This window comes from Penaeus chinensis, chromosome 29, assembly GCF_019202785.1.
Source record: "Penaeus chinensis breed Huanghai No. 1 chromosome 29, ASM1920278v2, whole genome shotgun sequence".
In the NCBI taxonomy this organism is placed as follows: Eukaryota; Metazoa; Arthropoda; class Malacostraca; order Decapoda; family Penaeidae; genus Penaeus; species Penaeus chinensis.
The window spans coordinates 1,724,782-1,737,346 of record NC_061847.1 but is presented as its reverse complement, the minus strand read 5'-3'; the positions used below and the strand labels follow the sequence as shown (position 1 = coordinate 1,737,346).

Below are 12,565 nucleotides of genomic sequence, written 5' to 3'. Positions count from 1 at the left end.
ATTTTCATCCGTACGTTATTCAATTCCCGTTTATCCATTTTATTTTTATTCACTTAAACATTCCCTCATTCATCACTCAACGCCCTTACTCATTCATCCATCTCGCACTTACTCACGACTCATCCACCCCCTCACTTACTTACAACTCACTCATATACATTTATTCACCCTACTCACCCACCACTCATACACACCTACTCCCCCTCCCCCCTCCCCCCAGGGCCTGAAGACACGCCAGCATTCATAATTCACTCATAATGTATTCATAATTTACGTAGCCATCGCCAGCATTCATAATTCACTGATAATTTATTCATAATTTACGTAGCCATCGCCAGCATTCATGATTCACTGATAATTTATTCATAATTTACGTAGCCATCGCCAGCATTCATAATTCACTCATAATTTATTCATAATTTACGTAGCCATCGCCAGCATTCATAATTCACTCATAAATTTATTCATAATTTACGTAGCCATCGCCAGCATTCATAATTCACTCATAATTTATTCATAATTTACATACTCATCGCCAGCATTCATAATTCACTCATAATTTATTCATAATTTACATACCCATCGTCAGCATTCATAATTCACTCATAATTTATTCATAATTTACGTAGCCATCGCCAGCATTCATAATTCACTCATAAATTTATTCATAATTTACGTAGCCATCGCCAGCATTCATAATTCACTCATAATTTATTCATAATTTACATACTCATCGCCAGCATTCATAATTCACTCATAATTTATTCATAATTTACATACCCATCGTCAGCATTCATAATTCACTCATAATTTATTCATAATTTACGTAGCCATCGCCAGCATTCATAATTCACTCATAATTTATTCATAATTTACGTAGCCATCGCCAGCATTCATAATTCACTCATAATTTATTCATAATTTACGTAGCCATCGCCAGCATTCATAATTCACTCATAATTTATTCATAATTTACGTAGCCATCGCCAGCATTCATAATTCACTCATAATTTATTCATAATTTACGTAGCCATCGCCAGCATTCATAATTCTCCGTTCATCCACCACTCCCCCCCCTACTCACCCTCCCCTCCCCCCCCAGGGCCTGAAGATGCGTCGCCAGAGGAGCACGGGCGACATCCAGACGGGGCGCGCGTCCGGATCCATTCGCTCGACCGGGTCTTCGGCGTCGTGGATGTCGACGGACTCCGGCCAGTCGGCGTACACAGTAGGAGACGTTCCGGATGAGGGTTCCAACGCCTCCTTCATCATCGAGGTAGGGTTGGTACGTGTAGCTCTGTAGCCGCCGCTGTAACGCTGTCGAGAAGCCTTTGTAACCTTGCTGTAGTGATGGTGATGGTGATAATGGTGATGGTGATGATCTGCACGCGCTGGCTGCAACCGCACAGCTCTGTCTCTGTCACTATATCTGTCTCTGTCACCCGCCTGGTAGCGTAGAAGGCTCTGCTCAAGTAGGTAGCGATTTACGCTAAGCTCATGCGCTAAGCTGTAGTCGCTTGCTTGCTTAGTTTTGTATTTTATTTCGTCTTATCTTAGTTCACTTTATTTTAGTTTATCGTTTTGCCGGAATGGCTCCTAGAGAATTGCTATGTAAACATTATTGTCATGCTGTGTGTACTTTGAATTTCTTTGTATTGTGCTTTTGATGTTTACGTATATATATATATATATATATATATATATATATATATATATATATATATATGTATATATATTATACATAGTTAGAATGCAAATCATTTCATAGCCTACTATTTAGAAATACTAAAAGATAACGATAAACAGAAATATGTAAATTAAGTGTAAGAAACTAAAAACCAACTTATACTCTAAAAATCATTATAAATTCACATATAACATGAGCTCTATCTCCGAAGCCAAGGATTGCATGCTGTATGTGAACAGTGCACATAGAAATAGGTTAAGAGAATCTCAACAATAGTATTTAATTGATTATTATATTTAGTAATCATTCGTAATATTGATAATTTACAAATATTTCCGAAATCAAGTCATTCCACGTTTTCTAAGGATGTTTGAGGGAGGACTCAACTATTTTCAATTACAGAACCAGAATTCCTTTGTGAAAATTCAATTTCTACTTCAAGGTATCAGCAGTTCTTGTAAGAATGTTTTGTAATCTAACAACGTAATCTTTGTAATCTTTTCCCTGTAACTTAATGATCCCTGTATTTTTATTTATTTATTTATTTTGTATTTTATTATTATTATTATCATTTATCTATTTATATTTTGCATTAAGCCCCATAGTTTCGATTTATAAAATTTTATCTCAAGCTTTCTTCATATCTCTATAAAATTCTGGGTTTGCTACCTTCTCGTATTTTTTTTTTTTTTTTTTTTTTTTTTGAGCTTGTTTCCCCTTCCCTAAAACGCGATCTTTAAATCCCTAAAAAAAAGTTCATTTTTTGGTGTTTTGTGTTTACCCCCCTGCCCCCTCCCCCCCACCCGCTTCCCCTTCCTCCCTCACACTTTATAAAAAAAAAGTGTTCAAAAGTGTCTTAAATGCTCTCTTTTTATCATAAGATCTTTCTCCCTTTCCCTCTCGCGTCTCTCCTCTTTAGGCCCGTTTCCCTCTCTTCCTTTTCGGTATTTGTCTTCTTTTTTCGTTTTCCCTTTTCAAGTTCTCTTTGTTTTTCCTGTTTCCTTTTTTATTCTTTTATTATCTCCTTCCCGTTTCCTTTCGTAAATATTTCCCTTCCCCTTCCCTCCTCATTCTCCCTTTTTCTTCCTCTATCTTCCTCTCTTCCTTTCCCTCATGTTACTCCTCCTCCTCCCCCACCTCCCCTCCTCCCTCGCCTCCTTCTCCCTGACCCCCACCTCCCCATTTCTCTTCCTCCTCTTCCCCCACCACCCCACCTCCTTCCCCCCCAACTGAACCTCTCTCCCTCACCCAGGAAAGACGAACAGCTGGCCCCTCTCTCTTCTCCCTTACCCTCCTCCTCCTCCTCCTCCTCCTCCTCCTCCTCTTCCCCCTCCTCCTCCTCCTCCTACTCCTCCTCCTCCTCCTCCTACTCCTCCTCCTCCTCCTCCTCCTCCTCCTCCTCCTTCTCCTCTTCCTCCTCCTCCTCTTCCCCCACCTATCATCCCTCCCTCCCTCCTCCCACCCCCTCTTCCCTCCCTCCTCCCACCCATTCTTCCCTTCCCCCTCCCTCCCAGCTTTCCCCCCAACTGAACCTCTCTCTCCCTCACCCAAGCAGGACGATCAGCTGGCCCCTCTCTCTTCTCCCTTACCCTCCTCCTCCTCCTCCTCCTCCTCCTCCTCCTCCTCCTCCTCCTCCTCCTCCTCCTCCTCCTCCCCCTCCCTCCCATTCTTCCCCCCCAACTGAACCTCTCTCTCCCTCACCCAAGCAGGACGAACAGCTGGACGCGAGTGTGGTGGAGAACTACATGGGCGAGTGGAAAAACGACAAACGATGCGGCTTCGGCGTCTCCGACCGCACCGACGGACTCAAATACGAGGGCGAGTGGTACAACAACAAGAAATACGGATACGGCGTGACTACGTTTAAGGTGAGGGCGGGGGAGGAGGGTTAAGAGGGATGGGGGTGGGGGGTTAAGAGGGAGGGGGGTGGGGGGTTATGAGGGAAAGGGGTATGGGTAGGAGTAGGGGTAGGGGTAAGGGTAGGGGAAGGTGTGTGTGTGTCTGTTTGTATGTGTGTGTGTGTTTGTTTGTTTGTGTGTGTGTGTGTGTTTGCTTGTTTGTGTGTGTGTGTTTGTGTGTGTGTGTTTATTTGTTTGTGTGTGTGTGAATGTGTGTTTGTTTGTTTGTTTGTGTGTGTGAATGTGTGTTTGTTTGTTTGTTTGTTTGTTTGTATGTATGTATGAGTGTATGTGTGTGTGTGTGTTTTTTACGCTTTATTTGTTTTTATTTTCGTTCACGCAAAGAGATAACGCTTTATTCTAAATAAAATAATACAAAATACAGACAAATGCAAATAGAAAGAATAAAAATCTGTGCATAGATAAAATATAGCAAAGTCACAAGAGGAATTTAGGAAGGAATAAAGGCGCAAAAAAAAAATGAAAACTAATTCAAAAATATATTCTCCCTTCTCTCCTCTTGTTCCTCTTTCCCCTCACCCTCTCCCTCATTCCTCCCTTCTTCCACCCACCCTACTTATCTCCCTCCACTTCCTCCTCTCCCACATTCTCCCCTCATCCTCCCCTCTTCTCCCCTCACCCCTTTCTCTCCTCTTCTCCCCTCATCCTCACCCCTTCCTCTCCTCTACTCCCCTCATCCTCATCCTTCCCTCCCTTCACACTCCCCAACTCCTCCCCTCCTCCTCCTCCTTCTCCTTTTCCTCCCCTCCTCCTCCCCTCTTCTCTCCCTCTTCCCCTCCTCCTCCCCTCCTCCTCCCCTCCTCCTCCCCACCTCCTCCCTTCCTCCTCCCCACCTCCTCCCCTCCTCCTCCTCCCCTCTCCTCCCCCGTCTTCCCCTCCCCCCAGGACGGCACCAAGGAAGAGGGCAAATACAAGAACAACGTGCTCATCACCTCCAACAAGAAGAAACACGTTTTCCTCATCCGCTCCGCCAAGTTTCGCGAGCGGATCGAGGCGGCGGTGGCGGCGGCGCAGAAGGCGGCCAAGATCGCCATGCAGAAGGAGGACATCGCTATCTCTCGGTGAGGGATTGGGGGAGTTGGGAGGGGGTTGGGGAGGATTGGGGGAGGGATTGGGAGGATTAGGGTGAGGGATTAGGGGATGATTGGGCTGAGGGATTGGGGCAGAAGGAGGACATCGCTATCTCTCGGTGAGGGATTGGGGGAGGAGGGAGGGGGTTGGGGAGGATTGGGGGAGGAGGGAGGGGGTTGGGGAGGATTGGGGGAGGGATTGGGAGGATTAGGGTGAGGGATTGGGGGATGATTGGGCTGAGGGATTGGGGCAGAAGGAGGACATCGCTATCTCTCGGTGAGGGATTGGGGGAGAGATTGGGGGAGTTGGGAGGGGGTTGGGGAGGATTGGGGGAGGGATTGGGAGGATTAGGGTGAGGGATTGGGGGATGATTGGGCTGAGGGATTGGGGCAGAAGGAGGACATCGCTATCTCTCGGTGAGGGATTGGGGGAGGAGGGAGGGGGTTGGGGAGGATTGGGGGAGGAGGGAGGGGGTTGGGGAGGATTGGGGGAGGGATTGGGAGGATTAGGGTGAGGGATTGGGGGATGATTGGGCTGAGGGATTGGGGCAGAAGGAGGACATCGCTATCTCTCGGTGAGGATTGGGGGAGGATTGGGGGAGGAGGCAGGGGGTTGGGGGAGGGATTGGGGCAGAAGGAGGACATCGCTATCTCTCGGTGAGGATTGGGGGAGGATTGGGGGAGGGATTGGGGGGATTGGGGAGGGATTGGGGCAGAAGGAGGACATCGCTATCTCTCGGTGAGGATTCTGATGAGGGATTGGGGGAGGATTAGATAGGGATTTGGGAGGATTGGAGGAGGATTAGGGAGGGAATTTGTGAAGGGGTTGGGGTCAGGGATTAGGGAGGATTAAGGAGGGATTGGGGGAGGATTGGGGTGAGGGATTGGAAAAGATTAGGGATGGAATTTGGGAGGATTAGGGAGGGGAATTGTGGAAGGATCGGGGGAGGATTATGCTAAGTGATTGTGGGAGGGATTGGGGGACAGTTATGATGAGGGATTGGGGAAGGATTAGGATGAGGGATTGGAGGAGGATTGGGGATTACAGGATGAGGACATCGCTATCTCTCGGTAAAGACTGGAGGAGGATTGGGGGAGGATTAGGGAAAGGGGGGGGGGCTGGCAAAATTAGCTAAGATCGCTATCTCACGGCGCGGATTGGAGGGGGATTGGGGGGGGGGGAGGATTGGAGAAGGATTAGGAGGAAGGGGGGATTGGGGGGTAAATGAGGCATAGAGAGAGAGGGAGGATAAGAAGGAGATGGGAAGGAGGATGGAGGATAGGTAGGGGGATAGGAGGAGGACGGCGAAAGGAATGAGGACAAGGATAGGGTGAAGGAGGGGGGGTAGGGTGAGGATAGGAGAGGGGGGGGGATGAGAATAGGAGGAGGAGGGGATGGGGTGAAGATAGAATAGGGATGGAATAGGATAGGATAGGGAATAAATGTGACGGACGATATCAGGGGAATCCCTTAACCTCATGTCATTCTTAATCTCATGTCACTCAATTTTAATGTCATGTCACTGATTTTGAACCTCATGTCACTCAGTTTCAACCTCATGTTAATCATTCTTAATCTCATGTCATGCAATTTTAATGTCATGTCACTCATTTCCAACCTTCTGTCACTTAATTTTAACCTCATGTCACTTATTCGTAACCTCATGTCACTGTCTGTCATGATGTGTCCTGAATGTCATATTTATTCCCTTGATATTGACAATAATGATTTTTTTTTTCTTATCGAGAAAAAAAAGGAGATTGTGCAACTCAGAAGGTCGAGTTCCTCATTGGGTTTCATGGGATTTTGAACTTTAATGGAAATTGGTTCTTTCTCTGCCTTGTTTTGCTGTTGTTTCTCTTCTCTGTTTTTATTTATCTCGCTCCTTCTTACGTTGTTAGTCTCTCTATCTCTCCCTACATCAATCTATCACACATACACACACACACACATATAGATATAGATATGTGTGTGTGTGTGTGTGTGTGTAAGTGTGTACGTATATATACACATATCACATTCCCCATTCACCCCCATCATCTAACCCTGCCCCCCCCCCCCCCCACGCTTCCATTATGCCATGACGTGACCCTCCCTCTCCCCTCCATTATGCCATGACGTGACCCTCCCTCTCCCCTCCATTATGCCATGACGTGACCCTCCCTCTCCCCTCCATTATGCCATGACGTGACCCTCCATCTCCCCCGCCAGGACCGCTACTGCCCGCGGAAAGGCCGAGCAGGCAGACATGTACGCCGTGCACGCAAGAGAGGACTCCGATATTGCAAGAATCTTCGCCAAACAGTTTGCACCAGATTTCCACCAGCCAGGTAATTCTTGCGTTTTGCGTTATTTGTTGTTGTTATTTCATTGGTATTATTGTTGTTATTTTATTGGTATTATTGTTGTTGTTATTATTTTTATTGTTATGGTTATTATTGTTATTATTGTTATTAGTATTATTGTTATTATTATTACTATTATTATCATTATAATTATTATCATTATTCTTATCTTTATTTTCATTGTTATCTTTATTATTGTCATTATTATTATTATTATTATTATTATTATTATTATTATTACTATTATTATTATTATTATTATCATTATTATTATTATATTATTACTATTACTTTTATTGACAATATCATTATTATCATTAGTATTAATATTATCATCGTCATCATCATCATAATTATTATAATCATCATTATCATCATCATTATCGGTATTATTATTATCATTATTTTTATTGTTATTGTCATTATTATTATAGTTGCTGATGCTATTATCATCATTATCATTGTTATTGTTATTATTATTATTGGTGTTTATTACGGTTTTTAACGAAGTGAATATTAATGTTAATGATATTAAAGATATTAGAATGATAAGAAAACTGATTTTGAAGATAGTGGTGATAATAACATTGATAATGACACAAAAATGATAATCAGTGATGATGATGATGATGATAATAATAATAATGATAATGATAATGATAGTAATAACAATGATAATAATGATAATAATAATAATAATAATAATAATAATAACAATAATAATAAGAATAATAATGATTATAATTATAAAGGTGATCACAGTTTACGATAATAACAATAATAACGATTGCAATGATAATAATAATTGCAACAATTACAATAATAAGCAGTTAATATAATAGCAAACACATGTTGTCAATATCGGACTAAATTAAATGCTATACAAAAATTATCAACAAATTTACAGTATCACTAAAATTAGTGAAAAATACCAATGGTTAAAAAATTAGCAATAGGAAATATGTCATATCTTAGTATTTATTCCAGCAAGTCATCATAGTAGTTGCATGGTACAAAACATTAATTATTAGTTAATGGTTTGCAAAGACAAGACAGTTAATAGTAGAGTTTATCCGTAGTTAAGTCGAGTAGATATAACTGTTGTATTACAAAAACAGTGAGAAATAATTTAGATTTATTTCTCGTTTATTGTTTGTAGAAATCTAAGAGACAAATTAATGTTTGATTATATATGTCTATTCCCATCCTGTCAATTATCCTAAAAGAATATTGTTTGTAGATATAAAGTGTTTTTCCCCCAAGGTATTTATATTCTTCGATTCCATTGTTGTCACTGCGCGCGATGCTCTTTTGTTACGATGCTTAGCGTATCTTCGTTTGGGCGGGAATTGTGAATGAAATTACCGTTTGAAATATTCATTCACGCTTCACTCGTTATTTACAAATGTCAGAGGCGTGACCTTTATTTTATTTGCTTATTTTTGTATCGTTTTTTTTTTTTTTTAATTCTCAAAATCGACCAAACACCGATTCTATATTTCGTGTTTCGGGCGATGCTCTTTTGTCATGAGGATCAGCAATATTATTTCCATTTATTTTGTGGTTGTCATGGCATTGTAATTGAGTTTAAGAAACGGCTTGGAATTGATATTTTCAGAAATGAAATACATTCACATGAGTAAAGATAGTCATAACTTACACAATATCCTAAACGAGAAATGAGAATGTAAATTATATTTGAAGAATATTTCAAGTGTAACTAACTCAACATCCTTGACTTGACTGTGTACATATATATATATATATATATATATATAGATAGATATAGATATAGATATAGATATAGATAGATAGATAGATAGATACATACATATTTATATATATATATGTATATATATATATATATATATATTCGTTACGAATAAGTAAAAAATGATTCATTATCGTTACATCCTCCGATGAAAAAAATATAAATTAATTCCTATATAAGCAACTAATAAAACCGCCGCCATGAAACCGAAGTCAAAGCCAAGCCCGAATAAATCTTGATCGAAATTTCACGCTTCGTTGGCAAAGTAGGATCGGATTAACTTAATTGACTCCTTTCGACACTTCCGGATGCTCATTGGGAAAGAAGTTTATGCTAATGAGATGTTGCTTTCGCGCGCGCAAATTTAGGTTTGAGAGATGATGCTTTTTTTCAAAATTATTATTATTATTATTAGTGGGCTTCGTTCACATCCATTTTCAGTTAAGATTTTTTTTTTTTTTTTATCCAATGTTCTCATCGGGGGGAAGATGTGAGAAATTAGGCATTTAAACTATGGAAATTTGTGTGGGTTAAAGAAATAGATTGATAGGTTGATTAATAAGAAAACAGGCCGATAAAAGAATAGAAAAAAAAAATCCCAAAGAAGAGCGTATGTGAACCGCAGACAAGTCGCATCCATGTTAGCAGTTTAAACTCCAAATAATATTCAAAATTTGCAGGTACGTTATAATGCATTTATTCGTTAAATCTGCATTTTTCCCCTTTCACTTCATCCCAATACGTTTTTTTTTTTTTTTTCTTAATAATTATTCTTAAAGATGCATCTCCCTATTCAAATAAAATGAAATGAACACGCTTGTCTTTTGGTGTGGTCCCCCCCCCCCCCCCCGTCCCTCCCTTCCGTCCTCTAAACTGCATTTCGATAAGACGAGGCTTTTTTTTAGTCCATTCCGTGTGCCCTTTTCCTATACCCAGCATTAGAAAAGATAAAATTAAACCAAAAAAGCAAGACATTTCCGCCATTTTGTGTATCTTTTTCCCTCCCTTGCCTGTCAATCAAGTTTTTATATACATAGCATGCACTAGCTGTCCGATGTTTGTTTGTTTTTTCCTTAAATGAGTTACTTTTCAGCTTCGACGCCAGGTTATAGTCAAATGATAAATAGACAAAATAGATAAATGAAAGAAAAGAGCAAGAAAAATACAAGTGTACATACAGGATATAGTTACAGATAAAGGGGCAAGAACTGAAGAATTAGAATCAGTACATTAATATCTTTTCAACAAAGCTAATACATCTGTTATATCTTAAAAGCTTATTATATACATGGGTCCTTCTATTTCCCTTTCTGTGGCGCATTCGTTAGCATTCGTTAAATTTTCTCTAAATGATGTTAGAGACACTCGGCGATTACTTTTTAACAACAGAACTAAAGAAATCAGTATTGGACAAATCTCGAATATCATTTCATGTATGTGATTTTCAGCATTTCAGTAAAAGTATCTTAGAGGAATTTTAAGAATATCAAAAGCTTATTCTTTTATATTAGCAGATCGACTGTGTGACTCGCTCTGTTCCGTCGATAGATAACTACATGTATCATTTCGAGTATTGATTTTAACACATTTTGCAAATTCTGATATTATCTATTTAGCTCTGTAGTCTCATTTTCACTACTTTTTTAGGTCCAACAGTCAGTCAAAATTTCGAAAATATTGAATGCATTTTTTTTTTCACTCTGACTGACTTCTAACTTCGACTGAATTGAATAAATAAATAAATGAATAAATAAATCGGCAGACTGCGACGGTCGTCTATAGATCCTGCAAGAGCAAGTTGAAAATAAACATCTTGGTACAACATGTATTGATAAAAAAACATATATTTTGATTTGATTTTTACCCTAGATTTCCATTGCTACAGTACCGGATTCGTATTTCCGTGTCTGAGGAGAGAGAGAGAGAGAGAGAGAGAGAGAGAGAGAGAGAGAGAGAGAGAGAGAGAGAAAGAGAAAGAGAAAGAGAAGAGAGAGAGAGAGAGAGAGAGAGAGAGAGAGAGAGAGAGAGAGAGAGAGAGAGAGAGAGAGAGAGAAAGAAAGATGAAAAGAGAGAAAGATAATGTATACATAAGCAGATAGGTGGAAAGAGAGAGCAGGAAGACAAAGAGATGGATATATATATATATATATATATATATATATATATATATATATAGAGAGAGAGAGAGAGAGAGAGAGAGAGAGAGAGAGAGAGAGAGAGAGAGAGAGAGAGAAAGAGAGAGAGAGAAAGAGAAAGAGAGAGAGAGAGAGAGAGAGAGAGAGAGAGAGAGAGAGAGAGAGAGAGAGAGAGAGAGAGAGAGAGAGAGAGAGAGAGAGAGAGAGAGAAGACAGACAGACGAACAGAAAACGAAAGCGAGAGAAAGAGATCGATATAAAGAAAGGAAGCAAGAGAAAGAGAGAGAGAAAAAAAAAAAAAAACAGACAGAAGCCCACTTTTAAAAATCCTATTCTGATCCTAGCATGAAGCATGCAGCTGTTTCCTTGCAAGCCATGAAGAACTGTTATTGTTATTGCAACTCATATTTTTATTGCGGCGATATTTTAAGTAACTTTGCTATTTATGGAGGGTTTTCGCAGTATTTTATGTATATAAAGGGGGAAATATTACTGGATGTATTAAAGACAGTAATTGAAATGGAATTTATTGTAGTAATTGGCTTAGGTTTTTTCATCAATTATAGAACTGGATTAAGATGATAAAATGACACAAGCTTCCTGGGCACAGAAACTAAACGATGAATACTCCATGAGGCCTTGAAACTTTGGCGTCCCGAGTCAAAGCTTTTTCTCAGGGCCGCCCACTTCCGGAGCCCTGGCGCAGGACGCCCTCACTAACCCGCTCGTTTCCGTTGCAGGCGTGGACGTGCTCAAGAGCCAGCAGCGCGCGCGCGACGGCCAGCCGGACATGAGCCGCCTCCCCCCGCCGCGCCCCCGCTCGGAGGCGTCGGCGGGCCGCTCGCAGTCGCTGTACGCGCCCGGCGGCCTGGACGACCACCTGGGACGCTCCAACGCCGCCGCCGGCACGCAGGAGGTCGACTCCATTCTACCGCCGCCCGGAGGAGGGGGGGGACCCGGCTACACTTCCAGCTTGCTTAACTCTGCTGACTTGCCTTCTGCAGGAGTCGCGGCGCAGGAGGCGGCGGGCTCGCGACGCACGTCCATGAACCCGGGCGGCGGCGGGATGCTGCCCGACGCATCGCAGATGAGCCGCGGCGACTCGCTCATGCGCGGGAACACGCCCATGCGGCAGAGTGCCCGCGGCGGCTCCAAGCCCCCGGCGGCGCCTGACTTCAGCTCCATCCCCAGCGCCACCCTCAACGATCGCTTCAGCCACTACAACAGACCGCCGTCGCGTCCGCCGTCGCGCGACCGCTCCGTGGACCGCTTCGCGTCGCGCGGCCAGACGCCCGTGCCGCCCGAGCTGATCAACCCGCGGTCGCGCGCGCCGTCCGCGCAGCGCTCGACTGCGCAGGACTGGACGCCGGACTCGGGCGTGTACGACGACGAGGCGGCGGCGCCCGCGGGCGGCTCCCGGCGGCCGTCGCGCCCCGCCTCCATTATCTCGGGCGAGGCGCCGGCGCTCACCGGTAACGGCTCGGTGGGCGGTGGCTTCCCCGTGCCCTACACCATCCCCTCGAGCCCGCAGGAGGCCGAGAGCCTTCTGCGCAGGCGCGCGTGCGGCCAGGAGATCCCGCCGTGCCCGCCCACGCCCGGCCAGGGCACCGTCAAGCGCACAGAGTCGCTCTACATCA

The 12,565-nt window shown here is 42.8% G+C and overlaps 1 protein-coding gene across 2 annotated transcripts in view; it reads left to right on the top strand.

The window, feature by feature from the left end:
* Positions 1-1,102: 1,102 nt before the first annotated feature.
* LOC125040752 (junctophilin-1-like) overlaps positions 1,103-12,565 on the top strand; it is a gene marked incomplete at its 5' end in the record, with an annotated part of 16,940 nt that continues 5,477 nt past the window's right edge. The window contains 5 exon segments of one of the 2 annotated variants that reach the window (XM_047635455.1): positions 1,103-1,285; positions 3,397-3,555; positions 4,492-4,667; positions 6,889-7,007; positions 11,933-12,565. The exon segment at positions 11,933-12,565 is cut by the window's right edge and continues 32 nt beyond it. In XM_047635455.1, coding sequence (XP_047491411.1) covers positions 1,103-1,285; positions 3,397-3,555; positions 4,492-4,667; positions 6,889-7,007; positions 11,933-12,565 — 1,270 coding nt within the window. 2 annotated transcript variants of the gene reach the window in all.